This window comes from Urocampus carinirostris, chromosome 12, assembly GCF_059441175.1.
Source record: "Urocampus carinirostris isolate Australia breed hairy pipefish chromosome 12, RoL_Ucar_1.0, whole genome shotgun sequence".
Taxonomy (NCBI): domain Eukaryota; kingdom Metazoa; phylum Chordata; class Actinopteri; order Syngnathiformes; family Syngnathidae; genus Urocampus; species Urocampus carinirostris.
In genome coordinates, this window is record NC_142360.1 from 21,378,023 (window position 1) to 21,393,228 (window position 15,206).

General features: G+C 38.5%; 1 protein-coding gene across 5 annotated transcripts in view; it reads left to right on the top strand.

The window, feature by feature from the left end:
- Nucleotides 1-15,206, top strand: part of rubcn (rubicon autophagy regulator) — a 37,981-nt gene that overhangs the window by 10,988 nt on the left and 11,787 nt on the right. For 3 of the 5 annotated variants that reach the window (XR_015852187.1, XM_088349056.1, XM_088349057.1), the window contains exons 8-20: nt 28-72; nt 406-501; nt 2,250-2,365; nt 2,443-2,641; nt 4,087-4,194; nt 5,232-5,306; nt 6,370-6,430; nt 8,258-8,390; nt 8,477-8,622; nt 10,766-10,830; nt 10,920-11,158; nt 12,611-12,672; nt 12,762-12,915. Coding sequence is in view for 4 of the 5 variants with exons in the window: in XM_088349056.1 (XP_088205182.1) it covers nt 28-72; nt 406-501; nt 2,250-2,365; nt 2,443-2,641; nt 4,087-4,194; nt 5,232-5,306; nt 6,370-6,430; nt 8,258-8,390; nt 8,477-8,622; nt 10,766-10,830; nt 10,920-11,158; nt 12,611-12,672; nt 12,762-12,915 (1,499 nt within the window). In the remaining variant the exon portion in view is untranslated. The remainder of the gene's footprint in view (nt 1-27; nt 73-405; nt 502-2,249; nt 2,366-2,442; nt 2,642-4,086; nt 4,195-5,231; nt 5,307-6,369; nt 6,431-8,257; nt 8,391-8,476; nt 8,623-10,765; nt 10,831-10,919; nt 11,159-12,610; nt 12,673-12,761; nt 12,916-15,206) is intronic. The other 2 variants (XM_088349059.1, XM_088349058.1) reach the window with 2 other exon arrangements.

Genomic DNA, 15,206 nt, shown 5'->3' on the forward strand with positions numbered 1-15,206 from the left:
TTTTTTTCTACTGTTTGCGGGAAGCAGAGGCCCACCGGAAAATCACCATAATAATCGAGGATCCGGTAGCAGGTTGTCCGTGCAACTCTAATGTACTCCTTCACCTAAAGCATTGTTCCCCCAGCCCCCAACTGCATGTGGATGAAAATGTCTCATTCCAAAATAGAGAAAGTTCTATTTGTTTTGCTGTTGTGCCATCTGTGATCATTGTGCTCATCGGGGCCCTGTATAATATGTATAATGATTAAATGGTCAAAAATTCAACAACCATTTTTTTCTGCATGCAAAAAAAAAATCATTCCTCGAAAAGAACAATAAAAATCCATTTTAGTTTTCCATCTACATAAAGTGTGTGACATATTGTTGAAAATCTGCAGCTCTAAATATGGATGCTTTGTCCCTCAGAAACAGGGAGCCAGGACTGTTGTGTCAAGGAGTACAACCCTTTCACATCTCAGCGCAGTGATAACAGTGCACCCACTTCCCTCTACTTAGAGTCTCGTAAGTATTGACATCCTGGAAATCACATCTTTCTCAGCTTGATTTTAAAATTAGGATGTCACAGAAAACTATAACAAAGCTACAAACAATGTTGGAACTCTGTCAAAGTTAAAACTTGAGATTTCATTAAAGTAAAGAAAGAAACACGCTCTGAGTCGGAGATTAATTTTGGGTAGCCTTTTCATCGGAGGCGCACCCCACCGGAGATTTTACCTACATCTGCTTCCAAGATCGGTTCAGAGAGAAAATACTTCCAACTGATAAGTACTAGCATATTTATTCAAAACACAGGTGTAAAACTAGAGATCTCATTGGCTTAAACAAAATCACATGATGAAATGAAGCGATATAATGCTGGTCGCTAGATGGCGTGCAAGCACAATAAAAGAACAGTAAGAAAAGTGAAACTTTTGTAACATAAAAGATAAATGAGTTACTGTAAAATCAAGGGAGTATAGCAGGGGGAGGCAAGCTTGTGACCAGACTTCCCGGCACTAAAGTGAAGGACATCTTGATTAATAGTTAGTGGGCTGCAAGATGATACAATTGTTGTAAGAATACCAAATCTTTGGCTTAGTTAAGGTACTTTTGAGGATAAAATCATACAAAGGCACATTCATTTTCTTTATTTTCTGATGATTTTTCCTCATGTTAATATTGCTTTCTGATAAACCAGTATAACAGTCTTTCCATTTCTTTACCTGTGCGTCAATATTCTCTGTTTAATATGTATGCGTACGTGAAATAACTTTTTGTTGATAGACTTTTTGTTTTTTCCATTCTTTATCATTCATTGTTGCAAAGTGCATTCTAGATAGATAGATAGATAGATTCTTTATTCATCCCCGCAGGGAAATTCACATTTCCAGCAGCATCCCTTCGCTGAGAACAATACAATAATAAAGCAAAAGGAATACAATATACAAATACCCAATGTGACGTGTTAATACCCACTGCAGCGTGTTGTATAGAGTATTTAAATAGTGCTACATAAAATACACACTGCAATAAAAGAACGGTAATATGCAAAGTAGGGGGTGTGGTTTAATGTTGGCCTTTACTCCGCCGGGTGGAGTTAAAGAGCCTCATGGCATGAGGAAGAAAAGATCTCTTCAGTCTGTCCGTGGTACAAGACAGTGACAGGTAGGTAGTGATAGGTAAAATAGTCCACTGCTTCACCACTGAATGTTAGGAGAAAACAAAGTATTTCAACAAAATTCTATACAAGCTCTTTTACATACGTATACATACTAAACCGCAACATTATTGACGCACAGGTGACAAAGTGGGGAAACTGTTTAACCTATCAGAATAAACAATGAAAATCAGTGTTTTGGTACCTGGAGTAAAAATAGTGTGATAATGAGATAAGATCTAGTGCCTCTTTAGTTTACATTTGTACCACTGGTAATGTGTCTGCGCTCTCATTGCCGCTGCTAGGGTTCTATTCCCATTGCATGCAAGGTTATGTGATTTGAGTTTGCAGCACATATAATAATTAATGCATTGCATTAATATGTACCCGTATCGCATGTATCGATTCCATGCGCCTCATGTATGAAAAATATATGACAAAAGATCTTATTGGGGTGTGCCTTATAGTCCCGTGACCCTTTATAATGTGTAAAATACAGTAAAAAAAAATGTTGTGAAAATGTTTTGTAGGATTGCTTCATTATTTGTTTTGCCTTGCTTTTTACCTGATGGAATTCTGTTTTTGAATGTGTATTTCTATTTGGTTCCGTCAGATGGGTCTCAGGACAGCAGGACAGCAGATGGTTTGTTTAGGAAGCCATCAGAAGGCCAGAGCCTCATCAGCTACCTGTCAGAGCAGGACTTTGGCAGCTGTGCTGACCTTGAAAAGGTACGATAATGTCCTTAATGAAGTTGACACAGCCAATTACAAAAATGAATGTTATTCATTTATTTTTCATGGTTCAGGAGAACGCTCACTTCAGCATCTCTGAGTCCCTAATTGCGGCTATTGAGCTAATGAAGTACAACTTGCGACGACAGCAAGAGGAGGGCGAGGAGGAAGGAGACAGTGACTCTGAGATTCAGCAGCTCAAGCAGAAGATCCGCTTGCGAAGGCAGCAGATCCGTCACAGCCGTCTGACGCCCTGTGCAACTTCCCAGCACAGTAAGATGTTGAACTATCCAGAAGTATAAAAGAAATATTATTTTTATATGCACAGTGACCTGAAATGACAAAGCAGATTAGACATCCTTTTGTTGTGATTTTCTAAGAAATTCACAACTAATGTTTCATCTGTAGTTGCTTCTCCCTTTGGTGTGTCATCCTATGTGCTTTCATAATTACATGAACACAAACCATGTTCCTACGGTTTGTACTGGTGATTGAAATCCTTGAAAGTGCTTGAATTTTAATGTTGTGTTTCTAAGGATTATAAAGTCTTTGAATTTTGGGTGAAGTGCTGGTAAATGATTGAAATTGTTGCAGTGATTCTCAGCAAGACTGCTTAAAGGTGATGCCAACACTGCTCTCTGGTGGCCTTCTTCCATTGCTTTTCTTCTATCTTTGTGATTAATTGCAGCTGGCATTAGTTTGTACGGCATTATCCTATGAAGCGTCCTATGGGTTGCGAGAGGACAGATGCGTGTTACACTTGTATGGCACTATGAATTTTGTATAAGTGCAAGGATTACGAAATTAACTATGGGCCACGCAAATAATTAAGGCAGTGTTTCCCAGTGGTAAATTCTAATGGGAAGAACTGCAACTGAAACTGTAAGCTGCATATGACTGTCATTTTAACCCAACACCTACGGTATATGGGGAGGGATTCGTCACAAATATATTTACACACCCTTTTCTTCAGATCCACAAACATATTTGCAATTTACTCAAGATATAAAAATTATATGTCTTTATAATTGCACATCCACGATTAAAAATAGCATATGGTATTCACAGATATATTTGTGGCTCTGCAAAATACATGATTCACAACGGATTTCTTCTTTTAATGGTACTGGAGAAATTAGAATATTGTCTTTTGAAAGTCCTCAAAAAGTGCTTTAATTGTAAAAAAGGTGTACGAATTCCGTGTTGGATCATTCACACTCTTCTGAAAGAGGATCTTACAGTGCCAACCAATTTTTATCATTTTTGACTGATCTAACAAAGGCCTAGAGAAATGTGTGTTAATGATATACAGAGATTAGACCCTCATCTTTCACCGGAGAAAATACGTTTGTTTTTATCATATTAGTTTTTTCTGTCTTCTGCTGTAGAAAATGGGTTGGTTTTAGAGAAATCCCAGATTTGTGAGCAAAGACCCCTGTGTTTGATGAACTCTGTCAGTTAAGTGATATTATAAAAAACAACACTATTTTTAGATTATATTGAAGGACGGAAAGGGGAACATCTGTAAATGATTTACAATGATTATAGTTTCCTGATGACCTTTAAACCCCTAAAATCTTCTTCCAATAATTTGGTATTATGAAAAATGTGGTTTGGCTCCAACAAACATTTTTTAGGGGTCAATGAATAAGCCTGCATGCAATGGTACTAACAAGTTTATTTATACATTGTTTTAATATACAACTTCTGGCTTGTAGTGTTGCATTCAACTGACAGCAGCGGTTCGAGGCGGAGCTCCCAGGATTCCCACCACGGCTTGTCTGATTCCGACTCCGCAGAGGAAGTGGAGGAGTGTGAGCTTCGAGGTACAAAGATGGACAAGGAAGCCAAGGGTCCTTGCTCATATTAACCCACATCATCATATTCATTATAGCACTAACTAAACGTTTAACCCCTCATTTAATCATTCACCATGCATAAATGTTGAGTTTGCAGGATAGCCAGTTTGAAGGGTTTATGTCCAATTTTGTTCATTTTTAAATTATTGGGCCAGGACAATCATGCATCCGGGTTCGTTAGGGTTCTTGAAATCCTTGAAAATTTTTAAATTTTAATGTTGTAATTTCGAGGTTTAAAAAGTGCTTGTAAATGCTTTAATTTGTGGATGTGTTTCCCGGCAGTTTGACTCAGTAGACCACACATTTAATAAAGAAAAATAAAAGGAGTCTGTTTATGAATGACACCAGCACTCCTTATTTCACACATTAGTTAAACTTTAGATGAATTGTATTTCCCTTCTCTACAGTTTGAGTGCTATCTGGGAGAAAAAGAACAAGACACTATGATACAACACAGACCAGGCAGAAACGGCAGTAGACACTAATGGTGTGGGCTATACAATCGGTTTCATTTTTAAGGCCTCATTATGTTAATGACAGCTACTGCTTTAATTTTTGACTGAGGATATATCACATTTTCTATTTATTTTCCCACAGGCAGCACTCGGTGACCTCAAAGAACAGAGCTATGAATTCATTTACTTTGTATCTGTATTTTTGTTCCCCTTTAATGGTACTGGCGAAATCTAAAAATTGGCTTTAAAACTCCTTTAAAAGTGCTTTAATTTGGCTGTGAAAAAGGTATACGGACCCTGATGCATACAAGGTGGTTTAGTTGCCTTTTGGGGGGAAAAGTCATTTGATTAAATGTGCTGTGGGTAGTGTTAATAAATGACTATGTATGGGCTTGCTCTGTTGATATTGTAAATGCCAATCACGGGTGACTTTGTGTTCATGTCTTTGAGTCCTGTGTTTGCATGCAGCTTGGCCAACATTGGTTTGCACCAAAAATGTTGGTGTTGGTTGGGTGACGGTTGTGTTCAGTGTTAGTTTTTGTTTCTCAGATGGCTGTGAGGGTCAGTCCCTACTGGCGGTGTCTCAAAACGGCCTCTCCTTGTCACTTGCCTCGCTCTTCTCAGGTATCCGCTGGCTGTTTCCGAGGCTCAGGGTGTCCTCTGGGTGAAAATTGACATTTTGACTCCGAACTGACAAATTTAGTCTTCACACTAAAATAATGCTGATCACGAAAGAGAAATTACCTACTTCTTCATTTGGCTTTTATTTTTGTACATTTTTTTTTCAATTTGGAGTCAGGGTGTCAAGGTTGTGTGCAGATGCTTGTGGCTCTGGTGTGTTTTGATGGTGCTTGGTGATTAGTTATAGCATCTGTATAGCTGCTATTCATCTTCTTGTGTGTCTTTGCTTTCATTCTTTTAAGCACCCCCATCATCACTACGTCCTCCTATCTAGCTCAGTTCCAGTTGCTTTGTCATTTGAGCCATAGCCAGTGTGCCTTTTTGTGTCTGTTATGCCGCTCCTCCATTGTAAACAATGGTTTTGAATTGATAAAACTTAATTTGCACAAAGTCAATTTATTTATATCCAGGTATATATTTTTAAGTAGACTATACATCTGATCTACTTAACTTCCATTTCGGGTACCCATAATGTAAGTATTGATCAAATTCATTGTGTCACTTCAAAGTATTTTTTTCATTGTATTGGCAAAGTTTAAATGCTGATAGGTTTGCTTTGTTAGTCTTTAAACAACAATAACACAGTTGTGCAGTCTAAAGTTTTACAGTGAGTATTAGTTTGAAAACTTGAAAAATACAAACATATTTACTTACAGCTGGAACTGAGCTTTCCTTGTTTTTTCTCTCCTAGCAAACTGAGCACTCTTATGTTTATATCTAATTTTCTAAATTGTGTTAGTGTAAAGAGTAAATCTAATATTAATATTTTATTGAATGATGTTTTGCTTTGACAAATTGGACTGTTGACTGCTCATTATTTTTGTGTCAAAAATGGAGTTAAAATGGCGTAACTTTAAAAAGTACAGTATTTAATGATTGGTATCTGTCGTGAGCCATCTTCGACTACTGTTTGGATATTTTGTAGTGTATATATAGCAAGTGTTCGCTTCCTAACATGATTAGCCCCAAATGCTCCAGCTTTTAATTTTTAACTTTTATATTCCAGAAGCGGACATAAAGCGCAGTGTAAGCTCCAGCAACAAGTCGTTTTTGAGCTCAGAGTCCATGTAAGTGAAAAAATGTTTTGGTGTGGGACTTTTTGTGTAACACACTAGATTAGGAGTGGTCACACTTTCACCCGCGAGCCACAACTGCCTTTTAATCATGCTGCCAAACTAAAATTTTATATCATGATCATTTATACAACGACTAAAAAGGACTACTGAATTAACTGTTGTTTTGGTGCCACTATTATCCCCAGATCACTTCCTGAATACTGCGCTTCAGGTCAATGTGTAAATAGCTTACTATACTTTTCTGCACTTGGTATTTTATTGTATATACATTTTGTCCATTAAGATATTGATGTAATTTTATGCCAAAAAAATCCCTCAGAGCTATCCCCATTACAATTACTTTTTAATGCATGTACCGGGTAATCAAATTTAGAGCTTTAAAGGGGACATATTTAATGACTTTGCTTTGTAGATTTGTGCATGTATATTTATTCTTAAACGCATATGAGAAAATAATGAAATAAGCCTACATTATCTTTTTTCATCATGTACTGCTGAGATAACGTATTTGAGACTATATATTGGCAGATCAAATAATCCAATCATTCTTTTTTTCCACCCTGGCCAAATGTTTTAACCCAATGCGGCCCTCACTCAACGTTTGCTCACCTCTTCGCTTGTTATGAGTTGCCATTGCACAGATGGATAAAACATTATCTTTTTCAATTTGTTTTATAATTTTTATGCAGTTTTTCTAAGGATCGACCGATTTGGGTTTTTCAAGGGTGACCATTAGTATTAGTATCAAGAGGAGGCCAATCGATATGTGGAGCCATTAGTCATTTGCTGTAAAAGTTTAAAAATTGGCGTTAGACATTTTTTAAAATGCAAAAAGAAACAAAGACTATTTGTTATGAATTCAAATAAAACTTTATTATCCCTCTTAAATCTTTTCCAGTAAATAAGTTAAAATTTAAACACAACTAACAAGCCTAACCTTTCACCTAAACCAAAAACTAACAGTGCAGTAAATACAATTGGACTTAGCAGCAACTCTTGTAAAGGTACTTAAAAACTTCCAGATTATTATTTTTTCTTACAATAAATAGACAAAAACAACCAACTTGACTGAAATTCACTGAAAAGTGCATCAAAATTTTAACGGATCTCGCAAATTGAAAAGTGTGGGTACTCCTGTCTTAAAGCCAGATTGACAAACTAATCTTATGGTAACAGCTACACTTTAGCATTCTTTTTATGCACTCTTTCAATCATGAATACACATGCTTGATTGACAAGTTTATGTTATGATAGGAGCTAATACATCAGTCCGATCCTGAATGCGCTACCCTAAAACAAGTTAACTACACTTTTTACGTTACCTGTTCTTCTCTTTTCCTGCCACATAATTTTTCAAATATCATAGTTATCAGCAGTCTTGCTTCACAGGCATCATCGGGAGGGAGCAGAGCTGCCGCTGTTTGCTCCGCTTTAACATTATTCTTCCTGCCTTAGTGGCTCTGCTCCCAGTCGCTTATCCAATCAGAAGGCGCGGGGTGGATAATGTCCAAGACAGATGGAGGGAAGGGAGGGAGAGAGAGGCTCTGCTGAGTCTGATTATAAATAATAAACATTCTCCCTTTCAAATAAAAATGCCGCCACAGATGCCCGTCAAATTCCCAAATATCAGTGCCAATATTGGGTTCGTCAACATCCTTTGAGATTGACGATTTCATATTTTCTGCCAGGTTTAATAAAATTGTTGTCAAACTTGTTTTAGCTCGGTAATAAACTAATTGAGAAGTTACGAAGTGTATGGGCTCCCCTTCTGTTATTCCCATCAAATTGTTGTCTTATATATTCTTTAATCCCCTTCAGGTCCACCTCCTTCCTTCATTCCAACTCTGCTGAGTCAGTAGCTATGGGTCTGCTCAGACAGTTTGAGGGCATGCAGCTTCCTGCCGCCTCTGAGCTTGACTGGCTGGTTCCAGAACATGATGCTCCACAAAAGGTACGTCAGCATGGGCACATGGAGGTCACAACATCAGTTGTGATGGTACAACTTAAGTTTAAATCCGTCTGTTGGCTGTTTCGCAGCTACTGCCCATCCCAGACTCTCTTCCTATTTCTCCCGATGATGGCGAGCACGCAGACATCTATAAACTCAGGATTCGAGTACGAGGAAACTTGGAGTGGGCTCCGCCTCGACCGCAAATCATCTTCAACATTCATCCACCACCCAAGTAAGGTTGAAACTGATGACTTTTTATGGTCGTCGAGTCACCGATTGTTGAAACGATTAGTCAAGTAATTGGAATTTTCTTTTTTTTTAACATGAAGTTAATGTAATTACCGTTTGTGGAAAACGCTGATGAACTTGAGAAAATAGGAACAAGGAAAAATTCATATTTTATCAAAAGTATTGCAGAATCGTACACAATTAAATGAAAATGCAATCTCAAACTAATTGGGGGCAGTGCTCAATCAGTTCGGACATAAATCCATAAATAAACTACTGTCCTTTTTTTAGGGACATGCAAATAAAGAATTAATTAAAATCAAGTGCACGTTTTTATTCCTGTAGACCAGGGGTCGGCAACCTATGACACGCGTGCCACTGCTGGCACGCGGTGGGTCAACCAGTTGCACGCGAGCGCACAGCAAAATAATACAAATAATGTTTGTTTATTTAAAGTGCATTTTCATCTGAAATTTAGACATCCTCAGTTGCACGCCGTGTTTACGGTAGCGCCCCTCCCTCTTTGCTTGGTGAGTGCGTGTCTGCGCCGCGGCTCGCAGAGGAGGAAAGATCCGTGTTTTAACGCAGCCACAGAAACTCCGGCGCGCGATAAATGAATGCATCTTGACGGCTCCGCCAGCGAAAAAAACCTCGTTCTTTTCAGTCAGCGTGGACAAATGACTGGGGCTTTGTGCACAAAAAATGACCGTGCTGTTTGTGCACTATGCCTCGAGAGCATTGCACCTCGCACATCAAGTGTTAAACGTCATTACGAGACAAAACATGAACATGAATTCAAAGACAAGTCTGACAAGGCGGATACATTAAAACACGGTGTTTCGAGGTATGGCCAACAAATACAGACTCTGAAAACCTTTCTCACTGCTAAAATCACCACAACTGAAACAAGTTATCACATTACTTACTGCCTAGCAAAGCACTGAAAACCATTTAATATCTACGACCAAATCAGCTGTTATTTCTGTTGCACCTATTTTCAAGTAGCCTTCTGCTTTGCTGCTGTTATTTTTTTAAGTTTTGATATTCTCTGCAATAAGATTTCATTGATGAACGGTATGGTAGCTGTCCATATCACTTGTTTTTGATTGTAGTTCATTGGTATTAAAGAATGGTTGATTCTAGTTAATTCTTGAGGGTAAAAGTTGAAGTCATGGTTGGGTACAGACCTTTCCACATGTTGCTCACATCCATTTTTTAGTTTATTGATGAACGAGGATAGTGGAAGATAAATTGGTCAGTTATACAATTTCTATGTATATCCAAGATGTATATCCCGACTGGTGTTAAATTACAGCTCTGTTGGATATAAAAAATATGTGCGGGCCATTGATCTTGGTGTGGCACACTGATTAACAAGAAAATTTGAAAGTGGCACACCACACCAAACAGGTTTCTGACCAGGCTAAAATGCTCCCAAACGTTAGAATTTTTGGTTTGTGTACTTGATGTTGATGCTGCCATTTCTGTATGTTTGTTACTGCTTGAGACAGATAGTTATTGCGCATGTGTGACACTTTGCAGAGATTATATTCATGTAGAAGGCTTCCCTCTCTTGGAAAAATGTCTGGCGACAAAGGTCGACAATGGAAATTATTGTCTACAATTTCTATAATTGTTTTTTGTTCGAAACGTCGACTGAATGTTGTAAGTCTACACCTAAGTACATAGGAGTTTTGTTTTATTTGAGACTGCTTGAATGCCAAACCAAACACATTATTTTTTTTATTTTTTATGAGCAAAAAAGTTGATAGGATTTTTGCAAATGCATTTGCTACAAATATTGAACATTACAGAGCCCTTACTGTTGAGTATTTTCCCTACTTAAAAGAGTCTTATTATCTTGTGAACTACTCAAGCCCATCAACCATTTGCCTGTAGAGACAAGCTTTATTGGTGGATGTTGGAGTCTGTTTGATGTTCCTCTTTTTACGATTGTGTCCCCAATTCTGTGACTGAACTGTTTGCAATAAAGCTGGGGAGCTGTCGAGGTCCGGGTCCGACGAGGATCAGAACTTGAGCTGATCGCTTATTTTCATGAGCTGAACTTCTTGTCTTGGTTCCTAATTGTGTGTCATTCAGAGATGTAAGGTGATGGACTTAACAAAAGCTGTTAAATGGTTTTTCAGGAGGAAGATAGTTGTGGCCAAACAGAATTACCGCTGTGCCGGATGCGGTACTCGCGTGGATCCAGGTACAATTCGCTTCTCCAGTTCTTTCAACATTAATTATACTCTGACACCTTTTGTCAGTGCCCTTCTTACACCATCCTTTGTGACACAGACTATATTAGAAGACTGCGTTACTGCGAGTATCTTGGTCGCTACTTCTGCCAGTGCTGCCATGAAAATGCCCAAGCGGTGGTTCCAGCTCGAATTTTGACAAAGTGGGACTTCGGCAAATACTACGTGAGCAACTTTGCCCGCGACTTGCTGAGCAAGATTGCCGGAGACCCACTGTTTAACCCAAATGACATCAACAGCAGCCTCTATAAGAAAGTGAAAGCTATGGAGTCTGTTCGGGTAAGCGAGCCATTAGAACGCATCATAAGAAGAGAAAGTATTACTGTTGGGAGTAATTTTTTAATGATTGGTGCATGGCTGGGGATTAGGAGTTTTGTAGTGAATGAAACCGTTCAATTCACAGCTGAGTAGCTGTTACACGTCACAAAGGAGGTGTTGTTTTCGAGTAGCGAACAATGGAAATGTGCATAGTATTGCAGTCTCGATATTTTTCCCCAAAAGAAAAACAAAAACCTATGGGCGTAATTTTCGTATTTTTCAGACGTAAAGTTCCTCCTGAGTATCAAGCGCAGCAGCCAAAAAAAAGGGAAAAACATATCAGAGTGTATTTCGCATTTTTGAAAGAAATGTATTTGATAAAATCCAACATCGAAAACATACATGTAAACTTGAAAGGCAATTTAAAAAATAAAAGAGAACAACAGGCTGAATAAGTTCACACGGTATACAAACATTACATAATTGACATGCCCGTTAATTTCAGTAATGGTAGAACATATTAAGTTATTCAGATAACTCTACCATAAAGAAAATGCTTATGAAACTTTCAGTTCCACTCCATATCACTAAATCCGATGAAAGTTTCATCCTCTGTCACGGTAGACGATCCACCGCTTCCTCTTTCTGCTTTTACGTAGCTAATGCCAAACTCATCGTCACTTCCGCTTTTCGCCAGTCCCTTAAAAGTCTTTCTGCTTTTCATACTTCACTATTTGCATCTTGTGATCTGCAAAATGTGATTTTTTTTGGTGCCATTTTTGTTCAGTTGTTTTTATAAGTTACCGATTTCGTGCTGAAAATGTCCCCCGCATGAAATGTCCTCCTAACTGGAGTGCGCATCTGTAACCCGTGAAAACATCACTAAAACAACTTTGTATCTCATTTGTTGGGGAACATAATGGGGGTAACAGTAAAGCACCGAGCATTTGCACCTTGCACAGAATTCCCTTTTGAGCAAGTTGAAAATATTTACTTTGGCCAAATGATGCATTATCTTCTGAACGTTTGTGTCCCAATTGGTAAGTAAAGTGGGTGTCACTTTGCCAAAGTACTGTAAATATCTTCAAATTGCTCAAAAGTGATTTTTATACAATGTACAAATGCTTTGTGATTTAGAGTTCTTTTACATATCCCCCAAAAATGCAACATGAGACATTTTAGTGACGTTTGTGCGAATAGCGTTTGCTAGGGGGCAATTTTCATGCGGTGGGACATTTTTTGTCTTGACACGGCCAGGTTGAGATTATCAACACAGGCCTAGGCGCCCTCTTGGAGTTTAGTGTGAAAATAACATGTGACATTATATATATAGAATATGTTAATAAGTTCACGTATCAGTTGTACCCGGAGTATAAGTCGCTGCCCAGGCCAAACTATGAAAGAAAAAAAAAAACTACGACTTATTATCCGGAAAATATGGTGGTTGTATTTTCAATTGTGCTTCATTTTTAGGTATTGAGAATGCAGCTTTTCCACATGAAAAATCTCTTCAGGACGTGTCGCTTTTCCAAAGAGTAAGCATTTTGTTTTCTTTTCATTTACATGAACTTGTCCTTTTGTGGATTAGAACAATAATCATTTGTGTATGCTTGTTATTGCTCAGGGTTCTCGAGCAATTTGATATCCTCCCTGGTCACCTGACCGAGGACCTGCACCTTTTTTCCCTTAATGACCTTGTGTCGGTGCGCAACGGCGAATTGGCCCCCCGAATGAAGGAGCTGCTTAAACTCGGGACTGTACACGTAGCAGGCTGCGTGGTAAGAGAATATGTCCTTTGAAAAAAATATACTGTTCTTTTATTGTTTTGTTTAGTTTTCCATTTTATATTCAGATTCAGATTCAGATCTACTTTATTGTCATTCTAGTACACGTGTATACAGAACGAAATGTCGATACATCTGACCCGCACAGTTTCCTTGAATGTACAGATATAAATAAAATGTTGTATTGAGTTGGAGTATTGAGTACTAATAATATACTAAATAATTATGGCTATGTATAGTATTTTACAGTAGTGCAAATAGTGCAAGAGGAGCAGCTAACCAGATGTGCAAAATGGGCAGTCAGGAAAACAAGTCAGGTAAACAGTAACAATAACACTGTAACAATAACACTGTAAGTACAATAGTGCAGAGAAACAGATGTGCAAGGAGTGGCTAGCTATAAAGAACTGCCTATTTATAAGTATTTGATTGTAGCAGCACTTTGAGTTTCAATTTGTAACTCCCGATTTGGATTTTCAGTAAAAATATTTCTTTAAAAGTTTATTTGTTTCACTCAAGGCAAACACATCAAAATTACTTTAAGTCTTCATCCTTCCGATGTCCTCTTTTTTTCCACTCAGTCGCTTTGCTTCCACATCCTCTCACATTTAGTGACCCTATAACCAGTGACTGAAATAACGTCTGCCCGGACGCCCGGGGCATGCATCTTTTACGTTGGGCGTACAACTTACAAAACGTCCCCGCCCGGGTGGCCGACAACATTTTTTTTTTTTTTTTTCAAATCAAACGTTTGCTTTATTCCGATTTCGAAATCTTAGTTCGGTTTGGAAATTTCTGTTCGTTTGGCAATTTGCATACTCTGCAGCCAATCAGAAGCCTGCATCGAATAACTTTGTGCATCTGGACCCTCCCGAGCGTTATAAGGTCGTGCATTTGCGTATCATTTTCCAAAGTAGACGCACAGAGAACACAAGTAAAAATAAGAAATGGTTAGGAATCAAACCAAAACCACTGCCCAAGAAGAAGGATTCAAAAGAAGCTAACAAAATGTATGACACTACAAAACGTAAATGTACATTAAAAGCATCGTGGAAAGAGGAGTTCACATGGCTTGTAGCAGACGACGCGACGCAAACATACTGATGGCAGATGGAAAACAGCGATGTTATATACATGCAATGAATGTTATAGGTAGATTTATAATAAATCTAATTTTAAAGTGTTGTTCTGTTATATATTCTTTTTATAAATCCTTAATACTTTTTTTCTTGCAAGTAGTTGTCTTATTTTGTTTCAAGTTGGGAAAAATGGGGCAGGCAACTTTATGGCTGTGCAGGCAACTTTACAGAGTTGTCTGCCCTGGTGTCCTGTAACTTTTTGTGATGAGTTTCAGACACTGCTATAACTAGGGTTTGCGAGACCTTTCGGTCTCCCGCCCCCCTTTCTTTGCCTTGCTTTCTCTTAGGGAGTAGAGATAGAGAGGAGAGGATCCCCAGTCCCCTCGCTCCCTCCACTTTAGTCGCCCTTTACGGCACGCAGCAGACCACGGTGGGAGGATTCTCATACCACCCAGAGTGAGAGGGCCCCTCACCACAGGACTAAAAAATGATAACAATGAGTGGAGTGGTCTTGTGAAAGGATAGTGGGATGTTTGGGCGTGTTCTAAGGGATGGGCAGGAGACCTGAATGATGCGGCAGGGTTAAACCAGTGAAAGCTGTCGGGCCCTGCTGTTGAACAGAAGAGTGTGTTGTGTCACCCTGAACCGAGTGACACGGCCGCTTTCTTGTCTCCCTTTTCATCTGGAGGGAAAATGCATGACCAACTTGGGTGCCGAGGTGCTTAACTTGTTTGGGTGTTTGGGCATTTGGGTTGGCCATGGTCCCCAAAAATTTGTGTGTGTTTTTTGCTACTTTTTCCTTTTTTTATTTTCTTTGTTTTTGTGTATGTGTTTGTCTTGCTGTTGGTCACCCCTCTCGAGGGATATGACAAGGGTAGATAGATAGATTTATATTTTATTTGTATCACCAGTCATACTTTTATTGAATGTAAGATTTTACTTTATCAATTCCAATCAGGCTAATTCCCACACAAATACTAAAAACAAAACAAAAGAAAGATTCCCAATAATTAGCAGTACAATAATCAGACCAAAAACAAAAGTGTGATGCGCCATACAACATCCAGTTTTCTCATGGCCTCCTCAACTCTTGTTTGCTTCCAAATTATTACTGCAAATACAGCGCACAAAGCCAAATATCAAACATTAGCGCATTGTTAATTCTAGTCTTCCAGTCAAACAGGATCCTTTACATAATGTCATGGG